Source organism: Pan troglodytes, chromosome 6, assembly GCF_028858775.2.
Source record: "Pan troglodytes isolate AG18354 chromosome 6, NHGRI_mPanTro3-v2.0_pri, whole genome shotgun sequence".
NCBI lineage: Eukaryota > Metazoa > Chordata > Mammalia > Primates > Hominidae > Pan > Pan troglodytes.
The window spans coordinates 74,446,524-74,470,207 of record NC_072404.2 but is presented as its reverse complement, the minus strand read 5'-3'; the positions used below and the strand labels follow the sequence as shown (position 1 = coordinate 74,470,207).

The 23,684-nt window shown below is 42.4% G+C and overlaps 1 protein-coding gene across 9 annotated transcripts in view; it reads right to left on the bottom strand.

Annotated features, from left to right (window-relative positions):
- Nucleotides 1–23,684, bottom strand: part of RABGEF1 (RAB guanine nucleotide exchange factor 1) — a 164,487-nt gene that overhangs the window by 87,801 nt on the left and 53,002 nt on the right. For 5 of the 9 annotated variants that reach the window (XM_063814286.1, XM_054655638.2, XM_063814299.1 and 2 more), the window contains one exon: nt 16,111–16,168. Coding sequence is in view for 4 of the 9 variants with exons in the window: in XM_054655639.2 (XP_054511614.1) it covers nt 16,111–16,168; nt 16,472–16,513 (100 nt within the window). In the remaining 5 variants the exon portion in view is untranslated. Of the gene's footprint in view, nt 1–16,110; nt 16,169–16,471; nt 16,556–23,684 lie in introns of those variants that run through there. The other 4 variants (XM_054655639.2, XM_054655640.2, XM_054655635.2 and 1 more) reach the window with 4 other exon arrangements.

Genomic DNA, 23,684 nt, shown 5'->3' with positions numbered 1-23,684 from the left:
CCCAACCAGTCAGGGTCCCTGAAGAGCATCTGGCTCTCCACAAGACAATAGACAGGAAGGGGACCCAGTGGCCCCCCCAAGCTTAGCTAATGTGAGTGAAGAACCAGGCAGAACCCAGGCAGCAGATGGGATAGGAGTTTCCAAGCCAGTGCTTGGGGATAGGCCCTCCCAATTCAGAAACAAAGCAAGGCCCTGGCCACAGCCAGGAAGGATTGTAAGGGCCTTCCTGAGCAGACACAAAGGAGCCCTGAGCCGCTGGGGGTGATGAGGAGCGGAGGCAGGGCCAGGCAGAGGGTCTGCAAAGAATTACACTGGAAAGCTGGAAGGGGGACATTGGATCTAGTGGTTTGGCCTGTGGAGAGCTGTCAGGACAGGGGAGGATGAGGTTGGTGGAGACGCCTGAGGCAAGGGTGTCTGGGGGTCTTGTTGGCAGCATGGTGGCAAAAGGCTCCAGAGGCAGCCACGCGTGTGTTCCAAGGCAGCCGCTGGGAATCCCACCACCTCTGGCTCACAAATGCCTCTCCTATTGTTAACATGAACACAGACCTGTCAGGCCCTCCATGATCGATGCTTGGACTTTTCCATTATCCACGGGCAGCCTGCCACTCACGGTTCCCCAGGTGTGCCCACTTCTGGCAACCGCCAGGACCCCTGCGAGGGGCTGGCCTGGAGAAGCCTGGCTGGGAGCATGGGCCGGCCTTCCCGACTCACTGCACAGGCTGTGGGCCTTGCCAGGTGTCAGACTCAATTTCCTGACCCTTCCTGCTCAGAGAACCAAACATCTCATCTCTCCACCCAAGCTGGGTCTACCCAGGTCACTGGCTTGGCAGGAGGAAGATCCCTGGGGGTCCAGACCAACTGACCAGGCAGGGCAGGGTAGGAGCAGAATGCTGAAAGGTCATGAATCCAATTTGTCACCCATGGGACAAACTTTCAAAGGGAAGGCAATGCCATGGGATGGGGTGGCCAGGGAGGCCGTGGAAGGTATTGGAGGAAGCCCTAGGCCCTGAGTCCAGAGAACCCCCAGTTCAATCCCCTGACTCACCCTGTCCCACGGACAAGAACCAGGGCCAGCTCCACTGGCAAATCAGGTAGTTGAGTAACTGGATTTTTGAGGTCCACCCCACCTTCCATTAGTCAGCAAAGATCCCAATTCTACAGCCAACCCCATATCCTTACACAATTTTGAATGTATTGCTTTTATTAAAAGAATAGCTTTATTGTAATAAAATTCGCACACCATACAATTCACCCATTTAAAGTGTACCATTCAGTGGTTTTTAGTATATTCACAGAGTTGTGCAATCATTTCCACAGTCCATATTATATTTTATTTTATTATTTTTTGAGATGGAGTCTTGCTGCGACACCCAGGCTGGAGTGCAATGGCGCAATCTCGGCTCACTGCAATCTCGGCTTCCTAGGTTCAGGCGATTCTCCTGCCTCAGTCTCCCAAGTAGCTGGGACTACAGGCACATGCCACCACACCCAGCTAATTTTTGTATTTTTAGTAAAGACAGGGTTTCACCATATTGGCCAGGCTGGTCTTGAACTCCTGACCTTAAGTGATCAGCCCACCTCGGCCTCCCAAAGGGTTGGGATTACAGGCGTGAGCCACCGCACCTGACCTCGCAGTCCATTTTAGACCATTTCATTATCCTGAAAACAAAACCTCTGCTTTTTGGGCTGGGTGCAGTGGCTCATGCCTGTAATCCCAGCACTTTGGGAGGCTGAGGTCGGGGGATTACTTGAGCCCAACAGGAGTTTCAGACCAGCCTGGGCAACATAGCAAGACCCCATCTCTTTAATAAATTTAAAAATTAGCCAGGAGTGGTGGTGCATACCTGTAGTCTCAGCTACTTGGAGGCTGAGGTGGGAGGATCGCTTGAACCCAGGAGTTGGAGGCTGCAGTGAACTATGATGGCACCACTGCACTCCAGCCTGCACAACAGAGCAAGACCCTGTCCCTCTTAAAAAAAATGCTTAAATCCCTCCTAATCTCTGGGCGGCCTCCTGGTCTTTGAGCCTGGAGTGAAGCTGAACCCACAGGTGAGAGAACAAGAGGCCCCAGCTACAGGAAGAGAGGACTGCAGAACTGGAGGCACTACCACCCAGCAGATATGAATAAGCACCCACTGACTAGGCACTCTCATAGTCATTTGATGGCTCTGGGTCCCAGCTGTGGGCAAAGCCCAGGCTGGGTGCTTTGGGATTCTGGCTCTGTGCCTGGCATCCCTTCTGGCCCTGTCTGAGTAGCAGCTTCCTGCAGACAGATGTGGCCGTGTGCCCTGTGCTGGCAGGTCCTCCCGAGAGCTGAAGGTGCCTTAGGACCCAGGCCCATGGCTGCTGACCTCCACTGATCAAGGGAGGCCTGATGAATGGGGGCTTTTCTAAGTGGGACCACATCTCTCCTCAGGTCACAGTGCCCAAGAAAGGGTCACAGCTTCCCCCTCTGATTGGGTCTTCACATGGAAGGGTCCACGTCCCCCTCAGATTAGACTTTCCAAAGCATGGGTGTAACTCCCTCATCAGACTTACTTTTCGGGGGAGCTCCCTGTGTCTTCCCTCAGACCTTTTGCAAAGCATGCCTATGTTTCTCCCCTTAGGGTAAGGCCATGTCCTCTCTGTCATACCAGCTTGCTAGGAGTTCCACCCACAGTGTGGCCTTCTATCCGAGCTGCACTTTCCTCATCCATAAAGTTGGGGGAGTCATATCTGCCTCATAAAATTGCCATGGATGGAACAAAAACAGCATAACATCACAATATTCACGAACTCATCAAAACTCACTATAGCCATACTATGTAATGTTATTGGCAATAAAAAGAAACAAGAACTGATACATGCCACAACATGGATGGACTCTGAACACATGATGCTAAGTCACAAAGAATCACAGATTGCATTATTCCAGTTATATGAATAGACAAATCTATAAAGACAAAAAGTAGATTGGTGGTTGCCTAGGGCTGAGGGTGGGGCAGAATGGAGGGACTGTGGGACAAGGGCTAAGGGGAGTGAAGCTTCTTTTAGGGATAAGGAAAATATTGTAAAATTGATTATGATGATGGATGTACAATTCTCTGAATATACTAAAAGTCATTAAAGTGTACATGTTAAATTAGTGAATTGTATGGTAAAGTAAAGTGTATCTTGATAAAGCTGTAAAAGGATGTACAGACATGTAAGGAAGTGGGAAAATATGACCTGTAATTAAAAAAATAATAATCGAAACAGACCCAGAAGTGACAAAGATGATCAAATTAGTTTCCAAGATTTTAAATCGGCTATAGAAATATGTTCAAGATTTTAAAGGGAAAACAAATATAATGAGGAGAGAAATAGAAGATTTAAAAGAGAACCAATGGAACTTCTAGAGCTGAAAACATAATGTCTAAGATAAAAAACATATGGGATGAGCTTAACAGCAGATTTGGCACTACAAAGACAAGATCAATGAACCTGAATCTATCTAAACTAAAGCACCAAGGGAAAAAAGCAAGCCAAAAAAAATTTTAACAGAGCCTTGGTGACCTGTAGGACAATATTAATCCATCCAACACACATATAATTGGAGTACCAGAGGCAGAAGAAATAATTGCTGAATTTTTTTCAAACTATAAATTTGATGAAAACCATGAACCCAAAGATCCAAGAAACTCAAAGAGCTCCAAGAAGAATAAATATTGATTCAGGCCAGGTGCGGTGGCTCACGCCTATAATCCCAGCACTTTGGGAGGCCGAGGTGGGTGGATCACAAGGTCACGAGATCAAGACCAGCCTGACCAACATGGTGAAACCCTGTCTCTACTAAAAATACAAAAATTAGCTGGGCGCAGTGGCATGCGCCTGTAATCTCAGCTACTCGGGAGGCTGAGGCAGGAGAATTGCTTGAACCTGGGAAGCGGTGGTTGCAGTGAGCCGAGATCGTGCCACTGCACTCCAACCTGGTGACAGAGCGAGACTCCGTCTCAAAAAAAATAAATAAAATAAATAAATACTGATTCAAAGAAACCACACCAAAACATATCACAATCAAGTTGCTGAATACCAAAAATAAAGAGAAAAATCTTAAAAGCAGCCAGAGAAGGAAATAACACATTATGTAGAAGGAACAAAGATAAGAATTACTGCTGACTTATTATCAGAAACAATGAAAGCTAGAGGACAATAACATGACATCTTTAGAGTGCTGGGGGGAAAAAGCTGTTAACCTATAATTCTTTATTCAATTAAAATAGCCTCTCTCAAACGAAGACAAAAAAAAATTTCTTAAGAAACAAATGGTGAGAAAATTTATTGCCCAACAGAAACTGCAATACAAAAATTTATAAAATCAAAATTTCAGGCTAAAGGAAAAAGATAAACATAAGCATGAAATACAAGACAATGAAAAGCACTAGAAATGGCAAATATGTGGATTAATGTAACAGATATTTTCTCTTATTTTCATTTCTTTAAAAGATAATTGGCCAGGCATGGTGGCTCACACCTGTAATCCCAGCACTTTGGGAGGCTAAGGTGGGCAGATCACCTGAGGTCAGGAATTCAAGACCAGCCTGACCAACATGGTGAAACCCCGTCTCTACTAAAAATACAAAAGTGGCCAGGCGTGGTGTCACAGCCCTGTAATCCCAGCTACTCAGGAGGCTGAGGCAGGAGAATCACTTGAACCCAGGAGGCAGAGGTTGTGGTGAGCCAAGATCACACCACTACACTCAAGCCTGGGCAACAAGAGTGAGACTCCGTCTCAAAAAAAAAAAACAAAAACAAAAACAAAAAAAACAGTAATTGTTTAAAGAAAAAATAGCAGTGTATTGTGGGGTTTATAACGTCATAGGTGTAAAATGCATGACTACAATAGCATAAAAAATGGAAGATTGAAATGAAAGTATGGTGTTGTAAGGTTCTTATATTATTCATGAAGTGTTAAACGCAACGTAAGGGTAGATTGTGAAAAGTTAAAGATTCACATTATAAACTCTAGGATAATCGCACACACAAATAGCTAATAGGTCAAAGGTGACAAAATGGCAAACAAAAACCAAAACAAACAAGAAACTTCAATCTAAAGGAAGGTAGGAGACCCAGTGTGGTGGCTCATGCCTGTAATCCCAGCACTTTGGGAGGCTGAGGCAGGCAGATAACATGAGGTCAAGAATTGGAGACCAGACTGGACAACATGGTGAAACCCCATCCCTACTAAAAATACAAAAACTAGCCGGGCGTGGCAGCGCTTGCCTCTAATCCCAGCTACCAGGGAGGCTGAGGTAGGAGAATCGCTTGAACTCAGGAGGTGGAGGTTGCAGTGAGCCAAGATCACGCCATTGCACGCCAGCCTGGGTGACAGAGTGAAACTCCATCTCAAAAAAAAAGAAAAAAAGAAAAGAAACAGTAATTAAAGAAGACCTAAATAAATGGAAAGACATGCTGTGTTTATGGACTGGAAGACTTAATATTGTTAAAATGCCAATAATCCCTAAAATGATGTACAGATTCAGTGTAATCCTTATCAAAATCTCAGCTGCCTGTTGTAGAAAGTGACACGCTGATTCTAAAATTCATACGGAAATGCAGAATTACAAAACAATCTTGAAAAAGAAAAAAATTGGAAGACTCACACTTCTTACTTTAAAACTTACTACAAACCTGTAATAATGAAAACATCATAGTAGTGATGTTTTATAGACCCAAATATAAAAGCTAAGGCGACAAAACTCTTAGAAGAAAAGGTAAGTATAAATCTTTGTGACCTTGAATTAGGCAATGGTTTTCTTAGATACAACACCTAAAGCACAAGTAATAAAAGAAAAACTTCATAAATTGGAGTTCATCAAAATTTAAAACTTTGTATTTCTTTTTTCCTTTGTTCTTTCTTTGTAAGGACAGGGCTTTTTTGTCTTTTTGTTTTTGACACGGAGTTTTGCTCTGTCATCCAGGCTGGCGTGCAATGGCACAATCTCGGCTCACTGCAACCTCCGTCTCCTAGGTTCAAGTGATTCTCCTGCCTCAGCCTCCTGAGTAGCTGGGATTACAGGTGCGCACCACCACGCCTGGCTAATTTTTGTATTTTTAGTAAAGGTGGGGTTTCACCATGTTGGCCAGGCTGGTCTCGAACTCTTGACCTCATGACCCACCCACCACAGCCCCCCAAAGTGCTGGGATTACAGGCATGAGCCACCGCACCCAGCCCCTGAGACAGGGTCCTATTCTGTTGCCCAGGATGAAGTGCAGTGAAACAATCATGGCTCCCTGAAACCTTGAACTCCTGGGCTCAAGTGATCTTCCTGCCTAGCTGGGACATCATCAGGTATATTGGCATGTGCTACCATGCCCAGCTAATTTTTTTGATTTTTTGAAAAGACGGGGGGGGGTCTCACTATATTGTCCAGGCTGGTCTTGAACTACTGACCTCAAAGTGATCCTCCCACCTCAGCCTACCAAAGCACTGGGATTACAGGCATAAGCCACCCCACTTGGCCAAAAACTTTCTGTTTCAAAGCACCAAGGAAGTAAAAAGACAAACCACCTAAATTTGTGTTTTGAGTAGAGACGGGGTTCTACCATGTTGGCCAAGCTGGTCTCAAACTGCCAAGCTCAAGAGATCTGCCCGCCTCGGCCTCCCAAAGTGCTGGGATATTAGAGTCGTGAGCCACTGGACCCAGCCTAAATTAAGGATCTTGAGGTGGAGAAATTATCCTGGATTATCTAGATAGGTCCCACTGCAAAGTTTCTCATAAGGGGGGAGGCAGGAGGGTCAGAGTCAGAAAAAGAGATGTGATAATGGAAGCAGAGATAAGTGCCAGAGCAAAGGGGGTGGAATTTGAAGATGCTGCACTGTTGCATTTGATGATGGAGGAAGAGGCCATGAGCCAAGGAACTCAGGCAGCACCTAGAAGTGAAAAAAGGCAAGCATCTCCCCCAAGAGCCTCCAGAAGGCGAACCTGTGACATCTTGATTTCAGACAGACTGACTTTGGACTTCTGACTTCCAGGACTGTATGGCAATAAATTTGTATTAAGTCACTATATGGCATATGTTAGAGTAGCAGTAAGACACTAATATACATGTCTCTTATTAAATTTATTCCTAGGTATTTTGATTTTTAAACACTATTATTAATGGCTTTCTTTTGGCCGGGCACAGTGGCTCATGCCTGTGGGAGGCCGAGGCGGGCAGATCACTTGAGCTCGGGAGTTCGAGAGCAGCCTGGCCAACCTGGTGAAACCCCATCCCTACTAAACACACAAAAATTAGCCGGGCGTGGTGACGTGCGCCTGTGATCCTAGCTACTCTGGAGGTTTCAGGCAGGAGAATCACTTGAACCTGGGAAGTGGAGGTTGCAGTGAGCTAAGATTGTGCCACTGCACTCGAGCTTGGGCGACAGAGTAAGACTCTGTCTCAAATAACAACAATAATAATAATAATGGCTTTGTTTTTAAAATTTCAGTTCCCATTGTTTGAGCTAGCATATGGAAATTCAATTGACACTTGGTTCTGCTAACTTATTAGTTCTAGTAGCTTATTTCATATCTCCTGGGACTTTCTATACAGATGATCATGTTGTCTGCAATAAGAACAGTGTTACTTCCTCCTTTCCAGTTGGTATGTCTTTTACTTTTTCTTCTTTTATTATTGCACAAGCTTGAACCTCTAGTACTATGCTAAATGCAAGCAGCAAGAGTGGACATGCTTGCCTTGTTTCTAATCTTAGGGAGAAATAATTCATACTTTATCCATTAAGATATTAGCTTTAAGTTTTTGTAGCTGTATTTTTTCTGGTTGAGATAGTTCCCTTTTATATTTAGTTTGCTGATTTTTTTTTTTTTTAAATTATCAGTGGGGTGGGCACAGTAGCTCGTGCCTGTAATCCTAGCACTTTAGGAGGCTGAGGTGAGTGGATCGCTTGAGGCTAGGAGTTCGAGACCAGCCTGGCCAACATGGCGAAACCCCGTCTCTACTAAAAATACAAAAATTAGTTGGGCGTGGTGGTGCATGCCTGTAGTCCTAGCTACTGGGGTGGCTGAGGCACGAGAATTTCTTGAGCCTGGGAGGCAGAGGTTACAGTGAGCCGAGATCGCGCCACTGCACTCCAACCCGGGCAATGGAACAAGACTCACCCTCTCAAAAAAAAAAAAAATAATAATAATAATAATAATAATAATAATGAATGGATGTTGAATGTTGTCAAATGCTTCTTTTCTGCAAGTATTGAGATGATCCTGCCATTTTAAACCTTTCTTCTGTTAATATATTGCATTACATTGACTTATTTTTGTTTTTGTTGTTAAAGCAACATTGTATTTCTGGGATGCATTTCACTTGATCTTGATATTTTATCTCTTTTATTTATTGGGTTTGATTTGCTGATCTTTCTAAAGCATTTTTGCATCTTTTTCCATGAAGACTGCTGGTCCACATCAGGGACCAGCAAACCTTATTCTGTAAAGTCAGTAAATATGTGAGGCTTTGCAGGCCATATAACTTCTGCTATAACTACTCAACCCTACTACTGTAACAGGAAAACAGGAAAAGACAGTATGTAATTTAATAAATGTGGCTATGTTTCAATAAAACTTTATCTACAGAAACAAATCATAGTCTGGTTTGGCCCCACAAGCCATGGTTTGCTGACTCCTGGTCTATTTGTTAGGTGTTTGGTTTTGGTATCAGAGTTAACACTGGCCTCATAAAATTACTTGGGAAGTATTGTCTTCTATGTTTTCTAAAAGTTTTTGTGGGATTCATATTACTCCCTCCTTAATTATTTGAAAGGATTTACCAGTCAAGCCATCTGGATCTGAAATTTTTATCAGAAAGATTTACATAAAAAAATTTTTGGCCAGGCATGGTGGCTCATGCCTGTAATCCCAGCACACTGAGTGGGGGCCGAGGTGCTTGAGGCCAGGAGTTTGAAACTAGCCTAGGCAACATAGCAAGACCCCATCTCTACAAAATATATATAAAAATTAGCTGGGCTTGGTGGCGTGCACCTATGGTTCCCAACTACTCAGGAGGCTAAGATGGTAAACCAGGTACAGACAGAAGGAGCTCTAAGAGAAGCTCTCCATTTGTGGTTCAGACTGCGAAAGGAGGCCCCTACAGGTCAGGAAGAATGGAGACAGACCCAGTTTGTTTTTTGTGATGTTGTTTTTGTTGGTTGGTTGGTTTTTGGTGTTAATTGCCGTTCCCTACTGTCCCAGCTTCTAGGCAATCACATGACATGGTGAGACAGGCAAAAGCAGTTGGGTAACCACCAAATGCTCTGCGAGGGAACACTTCCCTCAAGAGTCTGTGGCCCCAAGAGTGCTGGAGGGATTCCTGTTGCTGTCTTTCTCTCTATGCTCTTGCCACTTGGCACTGAAGAAAGATGCAGTCGTAAGAAGTATGTGGCAGAGCAGAGAAACTGAAGCCCTGGCTTTAGAGTTAAAGGACTAGGGAGGGGCCCTTGGGAGCTGAAAAGTGTCAGTGAAATTGATGAGAAGAGGGAGCTTGAGATGACAATTTGATTAACAATTTATATAAACTCTTCAGCTCACCCCTGAGCTGCATGTGTGTGCATTTGACCCTAAACAGCACAGGCTTTGAGAAAGAAATTACAGGATGGACCACTCCCCAGGTTCCAGGCTGGCCACTGCGTGGTACATACTCAGGACATATCTGAATACTGCAAAGTATTTGGGAACTAAACTGACATTGTAACCACAGCTCACGGAGTGCAGGTAGGAAGTTGCAGCTTGAACCTAACCAAATCCATTGCCTTTTTTTTTTTATAAATTAAACTTCTCCATAGAATTTAACCACGTAACACTATGTTCGAGACATCCAAAACACAATTCAAAATTATCCAATATATAAAGAACTAGGGAAATCTAAACATCTTACATGGAAAAAGATAATTAACAGATGCCAACCCCAAGATGGCACAGATGTTGGAATTACCAAACCAGGATTTTAAAGCGCTATTTAACTATTTTTCTTCTTTTTTAGACAGAGTCTTGCTCTGTCACCCAGGCTGGAGTGTGCAGTGGCATGTTCTCAGCTCACTGCAACCTCTGCCTCCCAGGTTCAAGCAATCCTCCCACCTCAGCCTCCTGAGAAGCTGGGATTACAGATGTGCACCACCACGCCTAATTTTTTTTGTATTTTTTGTAGAGAGACAGGGTTTCACCATGTTGGCCAGGCTGGTCTCGAACTCCTGGCCTCAGGTGATCTGCCCGCTTCAGCCTCCCAAAGTGCTGGGCCACCATGCCTGGCCTACCTATTTAACTAGTTTTCTAAGGGAGAATATTTTTTAAATGAATGGAATGATAGAAACCCTCAGCAGGAAAATAGAAGATACAAAAAAGAACCAAACAGATATTTTAGAACTGATAATATACAATTACTGAGTTTTAAAATTAACTCAATGAGTTCAGTAACAGAATGTGCATGACCGTAGAAAGAGCTAGTAGACTTGAAAACAGGTTTTAAAATGTTATCTGGTGGCTCAAGCCTGTAATCCCAGCACTTTGGGAGGCCAAGGCGAGTGGATCACTTAAGCCCAGGAATTTGAGACCAGCCTGGCCAACAGAGCAAAACCCTATCTCTGAAAAATACAAAAAAATTAGATGGGCATGGTGGTGTGCACCTGTAGTCTCAGCTACTTGGGAGGCTGAGATGGGAAGATCTCCTGAGCCTGGGGAGGTCAAGGCTGTAGTGAGCTGTGATTGTACTACTGCACTCCAGCCTGGGTGACACAAGAGACGGGGTTTCACCATACTGGCCAGGCTGGTCTTGAACTCCTGTCCTCAGGTGATCCACTGCCTCGGCCTCCCAAAATGCTGGGATTACAGGTGTGAGCCACCACGCCCTGGCCTAAAATACATATGATTATTGAAAGCAAAAGATGTAATATTGTCTAATAAGTATTTTAAAAATAAGCTTTATTTTTTAGAACAGTTTCAGATTCTAATGGAATTTCAATGTTTATAGATGCAATACATATGATAACTACAACATAGTAAGGACAGGGGAAAGGAACCTACATGATAGCCAGGTTCCTACATTTTACAAGTGGTAAAATATTAATTCTAAGCAGAAAGTAAAAAGTTTGGTGTACATACTATAATTCTTAGAGCCACCACTAAAGAACACTACACAAAGAGATATAATAAAATAATCAATTGATAAATTAAAATTGAATACTAAGCAACAGTCAAATAACCCAAAAGAAGGCAGGAAAGGAAACAGTGAGGCATAAAAAACAGAGAGCAGCCGCATGCAGTGGCTCACGCCTATAATCCCAGCACTTTGGGAGGCTGAGGCGGGCGGATCACCTGAGGCCAGGAGTTTGAGACTAGCCTGGCCAACATGGCGAAACCCCGTCTCTACTAAAAATACAAAACTTAGTGGGGTGTGGCAGTGGTCGCCTGTAGTCCCAGCTACTCAGGAGGCTGAGGCACAAGGATCACTTGAGCCTGGGAGACAGAGCTTGTGGTGAACCGAGATTGCACCACTGCACTCCAGCCCGGGCAACAGAGCAAGACCTTGTCTCCTGTCTCAAACAAACAAAAGAGAGCAAACAGAAAATAACAAAATGATAGACCTAAATCCAAGTACATCAACAATAACAATGAATGTAAATGGTCTATTCACACCAACTAAAAGACAATGACAGAAGAGATTTTTTAAAAAAAAAGACATGACTATACATTTTGTTGCTGCTGTTTTATTTATTTATTTATTTATTCTGAGACAGAGTCTTGCTCTTTCACTCAGCCTGGAGTGCAGTGGTGCCATCTTGGCTCACTGCAACCTCTGCCTCCCAGGTTCAAGCGATCCTCATGCCTCAGCCTCCTGAGTAGCTAGGACTACAGGTGCATGCCGCCACACCTAGCTAATTTTTTGCATTTTTGGTAGAGACAGGTTTTCGTCACGTTGCCCAGGCTGGTCTCAAACTCCTGGCCTCAAGTGATCTGCTTGCCTCGGCCTCCCAAAGTGCTGGGATTACACGCATGAGCCACTGCACCTGGCCTGACTATACATTTTAATATAGGTAGATTATAGGTTTAAAAATGGAAAAAGATATGTTACATAAATGCTGGTCAAAGGAAAACTGAACTGGTTATATTTACATAAGACAAACTATACCTCAAAGCAAGGAAATTTACAATAGATTAAGAGGGACATTACATAATGGTAAAGACCCAACACCATTTAAAATGTGTACACATCTAAAAACAGACCTCAAATATATACAGCAAAACTGACAGAACTTGAGGAGAAATAGACAAACTCAAAATTATAGTTGGACTCTTCAAGAATGGACAGAACAGATAGAAAATCAGCTAGGATATGGAACTAAACACAATCATAAACCAACTAATATTGATAAAACACTCCATCCACAACTGTAGTCTTTTTGAAGGCACATAGCCAGGCATGATGGCACATGCCTGCAATCCCAGCTATTCAGGAGGCGGAGGCACAAGGAGCACCTGAACCCAGGAGTTGGAGACTGTAGTGCACTATGATTGTGCTGGGAATAGCCACTGCACTCCAGCTTAGGTAACACAGCCGAGACCCATCTCTAAAAAAAAAAGCATATAGAACATTCACTAAGACTATGTCCTTGGTCACAAAATAAACCCCTAACAACTGTTTGTAATTTAAAATTATATAAACGATGCTTTCTGATCATACAATTTAACTAGAAGCCAATAATAGAACACTAAAAAATATTCAAATGCCTAGAAATTAACTACATACTTCTACATAATCCTGGGTGAAACAGGAAGTCTCCAGGGAAGTAGAAAATATTTTAATTTGAATGAAAATGAAAATAGAACATGTCAAAACTTACAGGATGCCGCCAAATTAAAGGGGAATTTATGTAATGAAATGATTATATTAGAAAAGAAGAGGCGGGAACAGAGGCCCACACCTATAATCCCAACATGTTGGGAGGCCAAGGTGAAAGGATTGCTTGAGGCTAGGAGTTCAAGATTAGCCTAGGTAACATAATGAGACACTGTATCTACAAAAATTTTTTTTAAAATTAGCCTGGTATGGTGGCACATACCTGTAGTCCCAGCTACTCGGGAGGCTAAAGCAGGAGAATCACTTGAGCCCATGAGTTTGAGGATGCAGTGAGCTAGGATCCTGTCATGGTACTCCAGCCTAGGTGATAGAGTGAGACCCTGTCTCAGGAGAAGAAGAAAGAAGAAAGGAAGAGGAGGAGTTGGAGGAGGAGGAGAGGAGAAGGAGGAGAAAGAGAAAGAGAAGGAAAAAGAGAAAGAGAAGGAGAAGAAGTAGTGAAGAAGAAAGAGGAGGAAGAAGAAGAGGAGGAGGAGGAGGACAATGAAAGTTTTCTAATCAATAACCTAAATTTCTGTTTTTTGTTTTGTTTTGTTTTTTTGAGACGGAGTCTCGCTCTGTCGCCCAGGCTGGAGTGCAGTGGCAGGATCTTGGCTCACTACAAGCTCCGCCTCCCGGGTTCACACCATTCTCCTGCCTCAGCCTCTCGAGTAGCTGGAACTACAGGCGCCAGCCACCATGCCTGGCTAATTCTTTGTATTTTTAGTAGAGACGGGGTTTCACCATGTTAGCCAGGATGGTCATGATCTCCTGACCTCATGATCCGCCCGCCTGGGTCTCCCAAAGTGCTGGGATTACAGGCATGAGCCACTGCGACTGGCCCTAAATTTCTGTTTTAAGAAACTATAAAAAGAGTAAAATCAACCCAAGGTAAGCACAAAGAAGGAAGTAACAAAGGTAAGAGCAGCAACCAATGAAACTGAAAACAATAGAGAAATCAATTAAATCAAAAGTTGATTCTTTGAAAAGATGTGTAAAATTCCCAAACCTCTAGCCAAATAACAAAAAAAGAGAGAAAAGAAAGGAAACGAGACATAAATTATCAATATTGGGAATGAAATAGGTGATATCACTACAAATTCTACAAATGTTAGAAGGATAATAAGGGGATATTATGAACAAGTCTATACTCATAAATTTAACAATGTAGATGAAATGAACCAATTTCTGAAAAACCACAAACTACCAAAACTCACACAAGGTAAAATAGAGAATGGGAATAGTCCCATACTATTAACGAAATTGAATTTGTTGTTAAAAAACCTTTCAAGAGGAAATCTCAAGGCCCAGATAATTTCTCCAGATAATTCTTACCAAAGATTTAAAACAGAAAAAACACCAATTCTACACAATTGTTTCCAGAAAATAGGGAAATGAACACTTCCAAAATTGTTGTATAAAGCCAACATTACCTTTACATCAAAACTAGACTATGGTAGTACAAAAACAGAAGTCTACACAGACCAATAGTCTCTATGAACATAGACCAAAAAAACTCAAAAAAAGTAGCAAACAGAATGCACCAATATATAAAACAGTAATAAATCACAACCAAGGCAGTTTTATATCAGCAATGCAAGGCTGGTTCAATATCTGAAATCAATCAATGCAGTGTATGTTATTAACAGAAGAAAAACATACCAACACATTGATCAATGTATCCATTTCTTAAAATAATCAATATATCAATATGATCATATCAACGTATCAATGTATCATATGCAGAAAAAGCATTTGAGAAGATTCAACATCCATGCTAAATAAAAACTCTTTTCAAAATAGGAATAAAGGGGAACTTCCTCAACCTGATAAAGGACATCTCCAAAAATCCAGAGCTAAAGTCATACTTCAAGACTGAATGTTTTCACCCAAGTTAAGGTACAAGATAAGGATGTTCATTCTCATCGCTCCTGTTCAACATTGTACTGGAAGACCAAAGTAGGGCAATAAGGCAAGAAAAGAAATAAAGAGCATACAGATAGAAGAGGAAGAATCAAAATTGTCCCTACCCAAAACTCCTGATTGTCTCCATAGAAAATCCCACAGGTTGGGCTAGACGCAGTGGCTCACGCCTGTAATCCCAGCACTTTGGAGGGCCAAGGCGGGCCGATCACGAGGTCAGGAGATTGAGACCACAGCGAAACCCATCTCTACTAAAAATACAAAAAATTAGCTGGGCACGGTGGTGGGCACCTGTAGTCCCACCTACTCGGGAGGCTGAGGCAGAAGAATGGCATGAACCCGGGAGGCAGAGCTTGCGGTGAGCTGAGATCGCACCACTGCACTCCAGCCTGGGCGACAGAGGGAGACTACGTCTCAAAAAAAAAAAAAAAAAAAAAAAAGAAAAAAAGAAAATCCCAAGGGCTGGGTGTGGTGATTCATGCCTATAATCCCAGCACTTTGGGAAGCTGAGGCAGGAGGATCGCTTGAGCCCAGGAGTTCGAGACCAGCCCTATCAACAAAGCAAGACCCCATCTCTACAAAATATAAAATAAAATTATCCAAGTGTAGTGGCACACCTGTAGTCCCAGCTACTTGGGAGGCTGAGGTGGGAGGATGACTTGAACCTGGGAGGTCAAGGCTGCAGTGAGCTGTGTTTGCACTATGGCACTCCAGCCTGGGTGACTAAGCAAGACCCTGTCAAAAAAAAAAAGGAAAGGAAATGAAAAAGAAAAAGAAAAATCTCAAGAAATCTTCAGAAAGAGGCTGGGTGCAGTGGCTCACGCCTATAATCCCAGCACTTTGGGAGGCCAAGGTGGGTGGATCCCTTGAGCCCGGGAATTCAAGATCCAACCTGGGTAACATGGTGAAACCCTGTCTCTACCAACGATACAAAAAATTGGCTGGGTGAGGTGGTGCACACCTATAGTCTCAGCTACTCAGGAGGCTGAGGTGCGAGGATCCCTTCAGCCCGGGAGGTCGAGGCTGCAGTGGGCTGTGATCACGACACTGCACTCCAGCCTGGGGAACAAAGTGAGAGCCAGTCTCAAGAAAAAGAAAAAAAGATATCTACAGAAAGAAAAATATTTAAAACTATAAATAAGTTTGTAAAGGTTGCAACATAGAATTGTGTATTTATGTGCTAGCAACAAAAGATTAGAAACTGAAATTTTAAAACTGTTATTTATAAAACACCAAAACAACGAAGTACATAGGTATAAAATTAGCAAAACATGCAAAATATTTATGCTAGAAATGTCAAAATGCTTTTAAAAGGAATCTAGAAAGACCTAAATAAATGAAGAGGCATACCATGTTCACAGATTAGAAGACTTGATACAGGTTGGATGTCACTGCTTCCCAAAGTGATCTGTAGATTTAACAAAACACAGATCAAAATCTGAGCAGGATTTTTGTAGACATATACAAGCTGGTTGTAAAATGTACATGTAAATGCAAAGGAATTAGAATAGCCAAAGCAAATTTGAATAAGAATAAAGTTGGAGGACTCACATTACCTGAATTTAGGACTTACTATAAGTAATTAAGTAATTGCTATAGTAATTAAGACAGTGTAGTATTGGCAATGAGACACAGGTCAACACCATGGAATGAAATAGAATACATCAATGCAAAAGAATAGAGTATACAGTCCGGGTGCAGTGGCTCACACCTGTAATCCCAGCACTCTGGGAGGCCGAGGCAGGCAGATCATGAGGTCAGGAGATCAAGACCATCCTGGCTAACATGGTGAAACTCCGTCTCTACTAAAAATACAAAAAATTAGCCGGGCATGGTGTCAGGCACCTGTAGTTCCAGCTACTCGGGAGGCTGAGGCAGGACAATGGCTTGAACCCAGGAGGCGGAGCTTGCAGCGAGCCGAGATTGTGCCACTGCCTCCCAGCCTGGGCGACAGAGCGAGACTCCATCTCAAAAAAGAAAAAGAAAAGAATAGAGTATACAAATAGACCCACAGAAATACAGCCAACAGATTTTTGACAAAACTGCAAAGACATTTCAATGGAGTAAGGATAATCTTTATAACAAATGGTGCTGGAATATTGGATATTGTTTGGCAAAAATAAGTGAACTTCAACCTAACCTCACAGCTTATGCAAAAAAATAAAAAATTAGCTCAAAAAGATCTCAGATCTAAATGTAAGACTAAAACTTTAAGAAGAAAACATCAAAAAAAATATTGTGACATTAGGTTAGGCAAATAATTAGGTTAGGCAAAGAGTTCTTAGATACAACATCAAAACCACAATTTGCAAAATAAAAGATTAATTGGATTTCATTAAAATGTTAAACATCTGTTCTCTGAAAGATTACTATTAAAATGAAAAGACAAGCTACAGAAAGAAAAAAATATTTTTTTAAGATGGTCTTACTCTGTCAACCGGGCTGGAGTGCAGTGGTGCAATCACAGCTCACTGCAGCCTCAACTTCCTGGGCTCAAGTGATCCTCCCACCTCAGCCTCCTGAGTAGCTGGGACTACAGGTACACGCCATCATACCTGGCTAAGTTTTTTTATTTCCTTTATTTTTTTTTTTTGTAGTGACAGGGTCTCGCTATGTTGCCCAGGCTAGTCTCAAACTCCTGGCCTCAAGTGATCCTCCTGTCTTGGCCTCCCAAAATGGTGGGATTACAGGTGATCCTCCTGTCTTGGCCTCCCAAAATGGTGGGATTACAGGTATGAACCACTGTGCTCAGCCCCAAGAAAGAAAATCTTTAAAGAACATATACCCAACAAAAGACTTGTATCTAATATATAAAGAATTATTAAAACTCAACAGTCTATTTCCCCAACTTGCTCAGGCAAAATAGGAGGAAAATTAAACAGACATTTCTCCAAAGCAGACAAAACAGGTATGGTATATGAACAAATGCTTTATATCATTGGTCATTAGTGAATGCTACTTAAAACCATAAGAGGATACCACTAAACACCTCCTTAGAATGGCTAAAATTAAAAGGGCTGATCATAGAAGTGCTGACAAAGATATAAAATGACTGGAACTCTCATACAATGCTAGAGGGAGCGCAAAATGGTATAACCACTTTGGAAAACAGTTTAGCAGTTTCTTAAAAGATTAAATATATACCTACCAGATGACAGCATTCCACTGCTGGGTTATTTACTGAAGAAAAATGAAAGCATGTGTCCATACAAACACTATTATCTGGATGCCTATAGCATCTTTATTGGTAAAAGCTAAACACTAAAAAACAACCTAAATGTCCATCAACAAGATGAACAGATTAAAAAATTGTGGTATATCCAATCAATGGGGTAATACTTAGCAATAAAAAGGAATGAACTATTGATACACATAACATGCATAACAGCATAACAATTATGCTGAATGAAAGATGCCAAAAAGAGTATATAGTAAATGATTTCATTTATATGAAATTCTAGAACTGTGTGGTGCAATGTAGAAGGTACCCATCACGTGGTTGCTGACTACCTGATAGGTGGGCTAGTGCAAAAGAACTTTCAAATTTTACTTAATTTAAAATTAAAAATGAAAGCAAAATAAAATATTTTCTCCACTAAACAACTTTATTGTTTTGGTAGAACTGCATTTCATGACTGTGTTAATTAATGTTACTTTTGCATTGTGGTGTGAGGGTTGGGTATACCTAATTGTTTCTAGTATTACCTACTAGGTGTACATGACACTTAGACATCTAGTCAAAATCAATGACCTGATTCAACTGGAATATTTCCTTTCTTTCTTTTTTCTTTCCTTTGACATGGAGTTTTGCTCTTGTCACCCAGGCTGGAGTGCAGTGGCTTGATCTTGGTTCACTGCAACCTCCACCTCCCAGGTTCAAGCGATTCTCCTGCCTCAGGCTCCTGAGTAGGTGGGATTACAAGATGCCTGGCTAATTTCGTATTTTTAGTAGAGACAGGGTTTCACCATGTTGGCCAGGCTGGTCTCTAACTCCTGAACTCCTGATCTGCCCACCTCGGACTCACAAAGTGCTGGGATTACAGGTGTGAGCCACTGCGCCCAGCCTCAATTTGAATATTTTCTATGGTACCACTGTAATACTGTAATATGTATACTGATTTGAATATTTTATGTAGATAGCACTAGTTATAGTGATGCTTATGTACACTGTAATGGGTAGGAAAATTACAATACTCTTATTTCCATTATGATTTAATTAATTCATTTTTGCAGTTTAAAAAACAATTACAGATGCATTTTAAAATTTAAAACAGGCCGAGCACGATGGCTCACGCCTATAATCCCAGCACTTTGGGAGGGCAGATCACCTGAGGTCAGGATTTCGAGACCAGCCTGGCCAACATGGTGAAACTCCATTTCTACTAAAAATACAAAAATTAGCTGGGCATGGTGGTGGGTGCCTGTAATCCCAGCTACTTGGGCAGGAGAATTGCTTGAACCCAGAAGGCAGAGGTTGTAGTGAGCCGAGATTGTGCCATTGCGCTCTAGCCTGGGCGACATGAGTGAAACTCTTGTCTCACCAAAACAAAAAAAAAATATTAAAATAAGGTCATACTACTGATGCAGAATCAAGTAGAGAGGCATAACAGGAAAGAAAAAAAAGACTGAAAGAAGGCATATTGCATATTTCTTTTTTTCCCTATCCCCCTCCCGTCACAAATTTCATGATAAATAACAATTTGGCTGTATTAGAGCAAAACAAAACAAAACCTATTTTTCTGTTGTTGTAAATTTTTTTTCGAGACAGGGTCTTGCTCTGTCACCCAGGCTAGAGTACAGTGGTACAATCATACCTCACTGCAACCTCAACCTCCTGGGCCCAGGAGATCCTCCCACCTCAGCCTCCTGAGTAGCTGGGAACACAGGCGTGTGCCATCATGCCTAGATACTTTTTAAAATTATTTTATTTTTGTAAAGATGGAGTCTCCCTATGTTGCCCAAGCTGGTCTCAAACTCCTGGGCTGGCCAGGGGCGGTGGCTCACACCTGTAATCCTAGCACTTTGGGAGGTAGAGGTGGACGGATCACTTGAGGTCAGGAGTTCGAAGCCAGCCTGACCCAACATGGTGAAACCCCGTCTCTACTAAAAATACAAAAATTAGCCAGGTATGGTGGTGCAAGCCTAGAATCCCAGCTACTTGGGAGGCTGGGCAGGAGAATCACTTGAACCCAGGAAGCAAAGGTTGCAGTGAGCCAAGATTGCGCCACTGCACTCCAGCTTGGGCAAATTGGAGTGAGACCCTGTCTCAAAAGAAAAAATTAGGAAAAAAAAAAAACCAAACTACATTGCTATAAACAAAGATGTTAATTGTTATCCCAGGGCAAACACAAAGAACTAAAAAATATATAGTAAAAGTAACAACAAGGAATTAAAATGGTGTACTAGAGAGTATCTACAGAACATAAAAGGAGGGCTATAATGGAAGAACCAAGGAATAAAAAGGCAAATGGCATATAGACTGGGAGAAGTAAATCCTTATGATTAATTACATTAAATTAAATGGGTTAAAGTCTCCAACTAAAAGGCACAGATTGGCAGAATGGATTAAAAAACACAAATAGGTTGAAAGTAAAAGGATGCAAAAATATTCCATGCAGAAAGTAACCAAAAGAGAGCTAGAGTGGCTATACTAATGTCAGAAAAAAATTGGCTTTAAGACAAAAAAAATGTTACTAGAGACAAATAAGGACATTATAGAATGATAAAAGGGTCAATCCTTCAAGAAGATATAACATTTGTAAGCCTATATGCACCGAAAAACAGAGCCTAAAAGTACATGATGTAAAAACTGCAGTAATTGGAGGGAAGATAAACAATACACCAATAATATTTAGCCACTTCAATACTCTTTTTGTTGTTGTTGAGATGGAGTCTTGCTCTTTTGCCCAGTCTGGAGTGCAGTGGTGCAGTCTCGGCTCACTGCAACTTCTACCTCCCAGGTTCAAGCAATTTTCCTGCCTCAGCCTCCCGAGTAGCTGGGATTACAGGTGTGTGCCACCATGACTGGCTGGTTTTTGCATTTTTAGTAGAGACAGGGTTTCCCCATATTGGCCAGGCTGGTCTCGAACTCCTGAGGTGATCTGCCTGCCTTGGCCTCCCAAAGTGCTGGGATTACAGGTGTAAGCCATCATGCCTGGCCTTCATTTTTAATAATAAAGAGAACAACTAGATATCAGATCAGAAAAAAAAACAGAATGTATGCCAACCAGACCTAACGAATATCTATAGAACATCCTACCCAACAACAATATGATACGCATTCTTCTGAAGTACACATGAAACATTCTCCACTATAAATTATATGCTAGGCCATAAAATATGTCTTAATAAATTGTTAAAATCTGAAGTAATTCAAAATACGTTTTCTGACCACAATGGAATGAAATCAGAAATTAATAACAAAGATATTTGGAAAACTCACAAATAAGTGGAAACTAATCAACATACTTCAAAAATAACCAGTACGGGCCGGGCGCGGTGGCTCACGCCTATAATCCCAGCACTTTGGGAGGCCGAGGCGGGTGGATCACGAGGCCAGGAGATCGAGACCATCCTGGCTAACATGGTGAAACCCCGTCTCTACTAAAAATACCAAAAAAAAATTAGCCAGGCGTGGTCATGGGCGCTTGTAGTCCCAGCTACTCGGGAGGCTGAGGCAGGAGAATGGCGTGAACCCGGGAGGCTGAGCTTGCAGTGAGCTGAGATCGCGAAACTGCAGTCCAGCCTGGGCGACAGAGCAAGACTCTCTCTCAAAAAAAAAAAAAAAAAAAAAACCAGTACGTCAAAGAAGAAGGTAAATTAGAAAAATCATAAGGTAAATTAGAAAATATTTTGAGTCAGCTAGGCGCGGTGGCTCACACCTGTAATCCTAGCATTTTGGGAGGCCGAGGCGGGCGGATCATGAGGTCAGGAGATTGAGACCATCCTGGCTAACACGGTGAAATTCCGTCTCTACTAAAAATACAAAAAATTAGCCGGGCGTGGTGGCACACACCTGTAGTCCCAGCTACTCAGAAGGCTGAGGCAGGAGAATCGCTTGAACCCGGGAGGCAAAGGGTGCAGTAAGCAGAGATCACACCACTGCACTCCAGCCTGGGGACGGAGCGAGACTCCGTCTAAAAACAAAATAGTACAGCCACTTTGGAAAACAGTTTGGCGGGTTTTTAAAAACTAAAATACATACCTACCGTACGACCTAGTCACTTCATTCCTAGGTATCGCATAAGAGAAATGAAAGTATATGTTCATACTAAGACATGTATAAAAATGTTCATATCAGTTTTATTTATAATATCCAAAGATGGAAACAACCCAAGCGTCCATCAAAAGAATGAATGGATAAACAGGCCGGGCACGGTGGCTCATGTCTATAATCCCAGCACTTTGCGAGGCAGAGGCAGGCAGATCACCTGATGTCAGGAGTTCGAGACCAGCCTGGCTAACGTGGGAAAACCCATCTCTACTAAAAATACAAAAATTAGCTGGGTGTGGTGGTGTGTGCCCGTAATCTCAGTTACTCAGGAGGCTGAGACAGGAGAATTGTTTGAACCCAGGAGGTGGAGGTTGCAGTGAGCTGAGATCACACCACTGCACTCCAGCATGGGCAACAGAGCAAGACTCCGTCTCAAAAACAAAACAAAACAAAACAAACAAAAAAAAACCACTTGTATCTATCAAACTGAAAGTGCTTGAAGTAACATAAAAAAGGTAGATATAATTTTCTTTCTTAATTTTGATGGCTCTAAAAGATAACTGAAGCAATTATAGCAAGGTTGCAGGACATAAAGCTATATATAGAAGTCTACTGCTTTTCTCCATTTTTCTTCCTCCTCTTCTTCCTCCTCCTCCTCCTCTGCTTCCTCCCCCTCCCCCCTCCTCTCTCTCTCTCTCTCTCTCTCTCTCTCTCTTTCTGTCTTTCTTTCGAGATGGAGTTTCGCTCTGTTGCCCAGGCTGGAGTGCAGTGGCGCAATCTCAGCTCACTGCAACCTTTGCCTCCTGGGTTCAAGTGATTCTCCTGCCTCAGCCTCCCTAGTAGGTGGGATTTCATTTTTGGGAGAGCTAAAATGTTCATTTTTGGGACAGGCATGCACTGCCACACCCAGCTAATTTTTTGCATTTTTAGTAGAGACGGGGTTTCACCATGTTGGCCAAGCTTGTTTCGAACTCCTGACCTCAAATGATACGCCTGCCTCGGCCTCCCAAAGTGTTGGGTTTACAGGCATGAGCCACCGCGCCTGGCCATCTATAGCTTTTCCATATATCAGCAAGGAACAAATAGAATTTGAAGTGAAAAATACATTCCCATTTACATCAGCTCTCCCAAAAATGAAATACTTAGGTATACATGTAACAAAACATGTACAAGAATCCTCATCTATTGCTGGTGGGAATGCAAATTGGTATAGCCATTTTGGAAGACAGTTTGGTGGTTTCTTAAAAAACTAAATATAGGCCAGCTGCAAGGCCTAGTGAAAAGTTTTCTCTGCACATGAAGTAGCATATTACTTGAAGATACACGTTGGTTATTTAAACTTTTTTTTTTTTTTGAGACGGAGTCTCACTTTGTCACCCAGGCTGGAGTGCAGTGGCACAATCTCGGCTCACTGCAAACTCCGCCTCCTGGGTTCACACCATTCTCCTGCTTCAGCCTCCTGAGTAGCTGGGACTACAGGCGCCCACCACCACGCCCGGCTAATTTGTTTGTATTTTTAGTAGAGACGGGGTTTCACAGTGTTAGCCAGGATGGTCTCAATCTCCTGACCTCGTGATCCACCCGCCTCAGCCTCCCAAAGTGCTGGGATTACAGGCGTGAGCCACCGCACCTGTCCGACTATTTAAACATTTTAATTGTAACCCCTCATATGTAGCTGGTGGGAATGTAAAATGATACAACCACTTGGGAA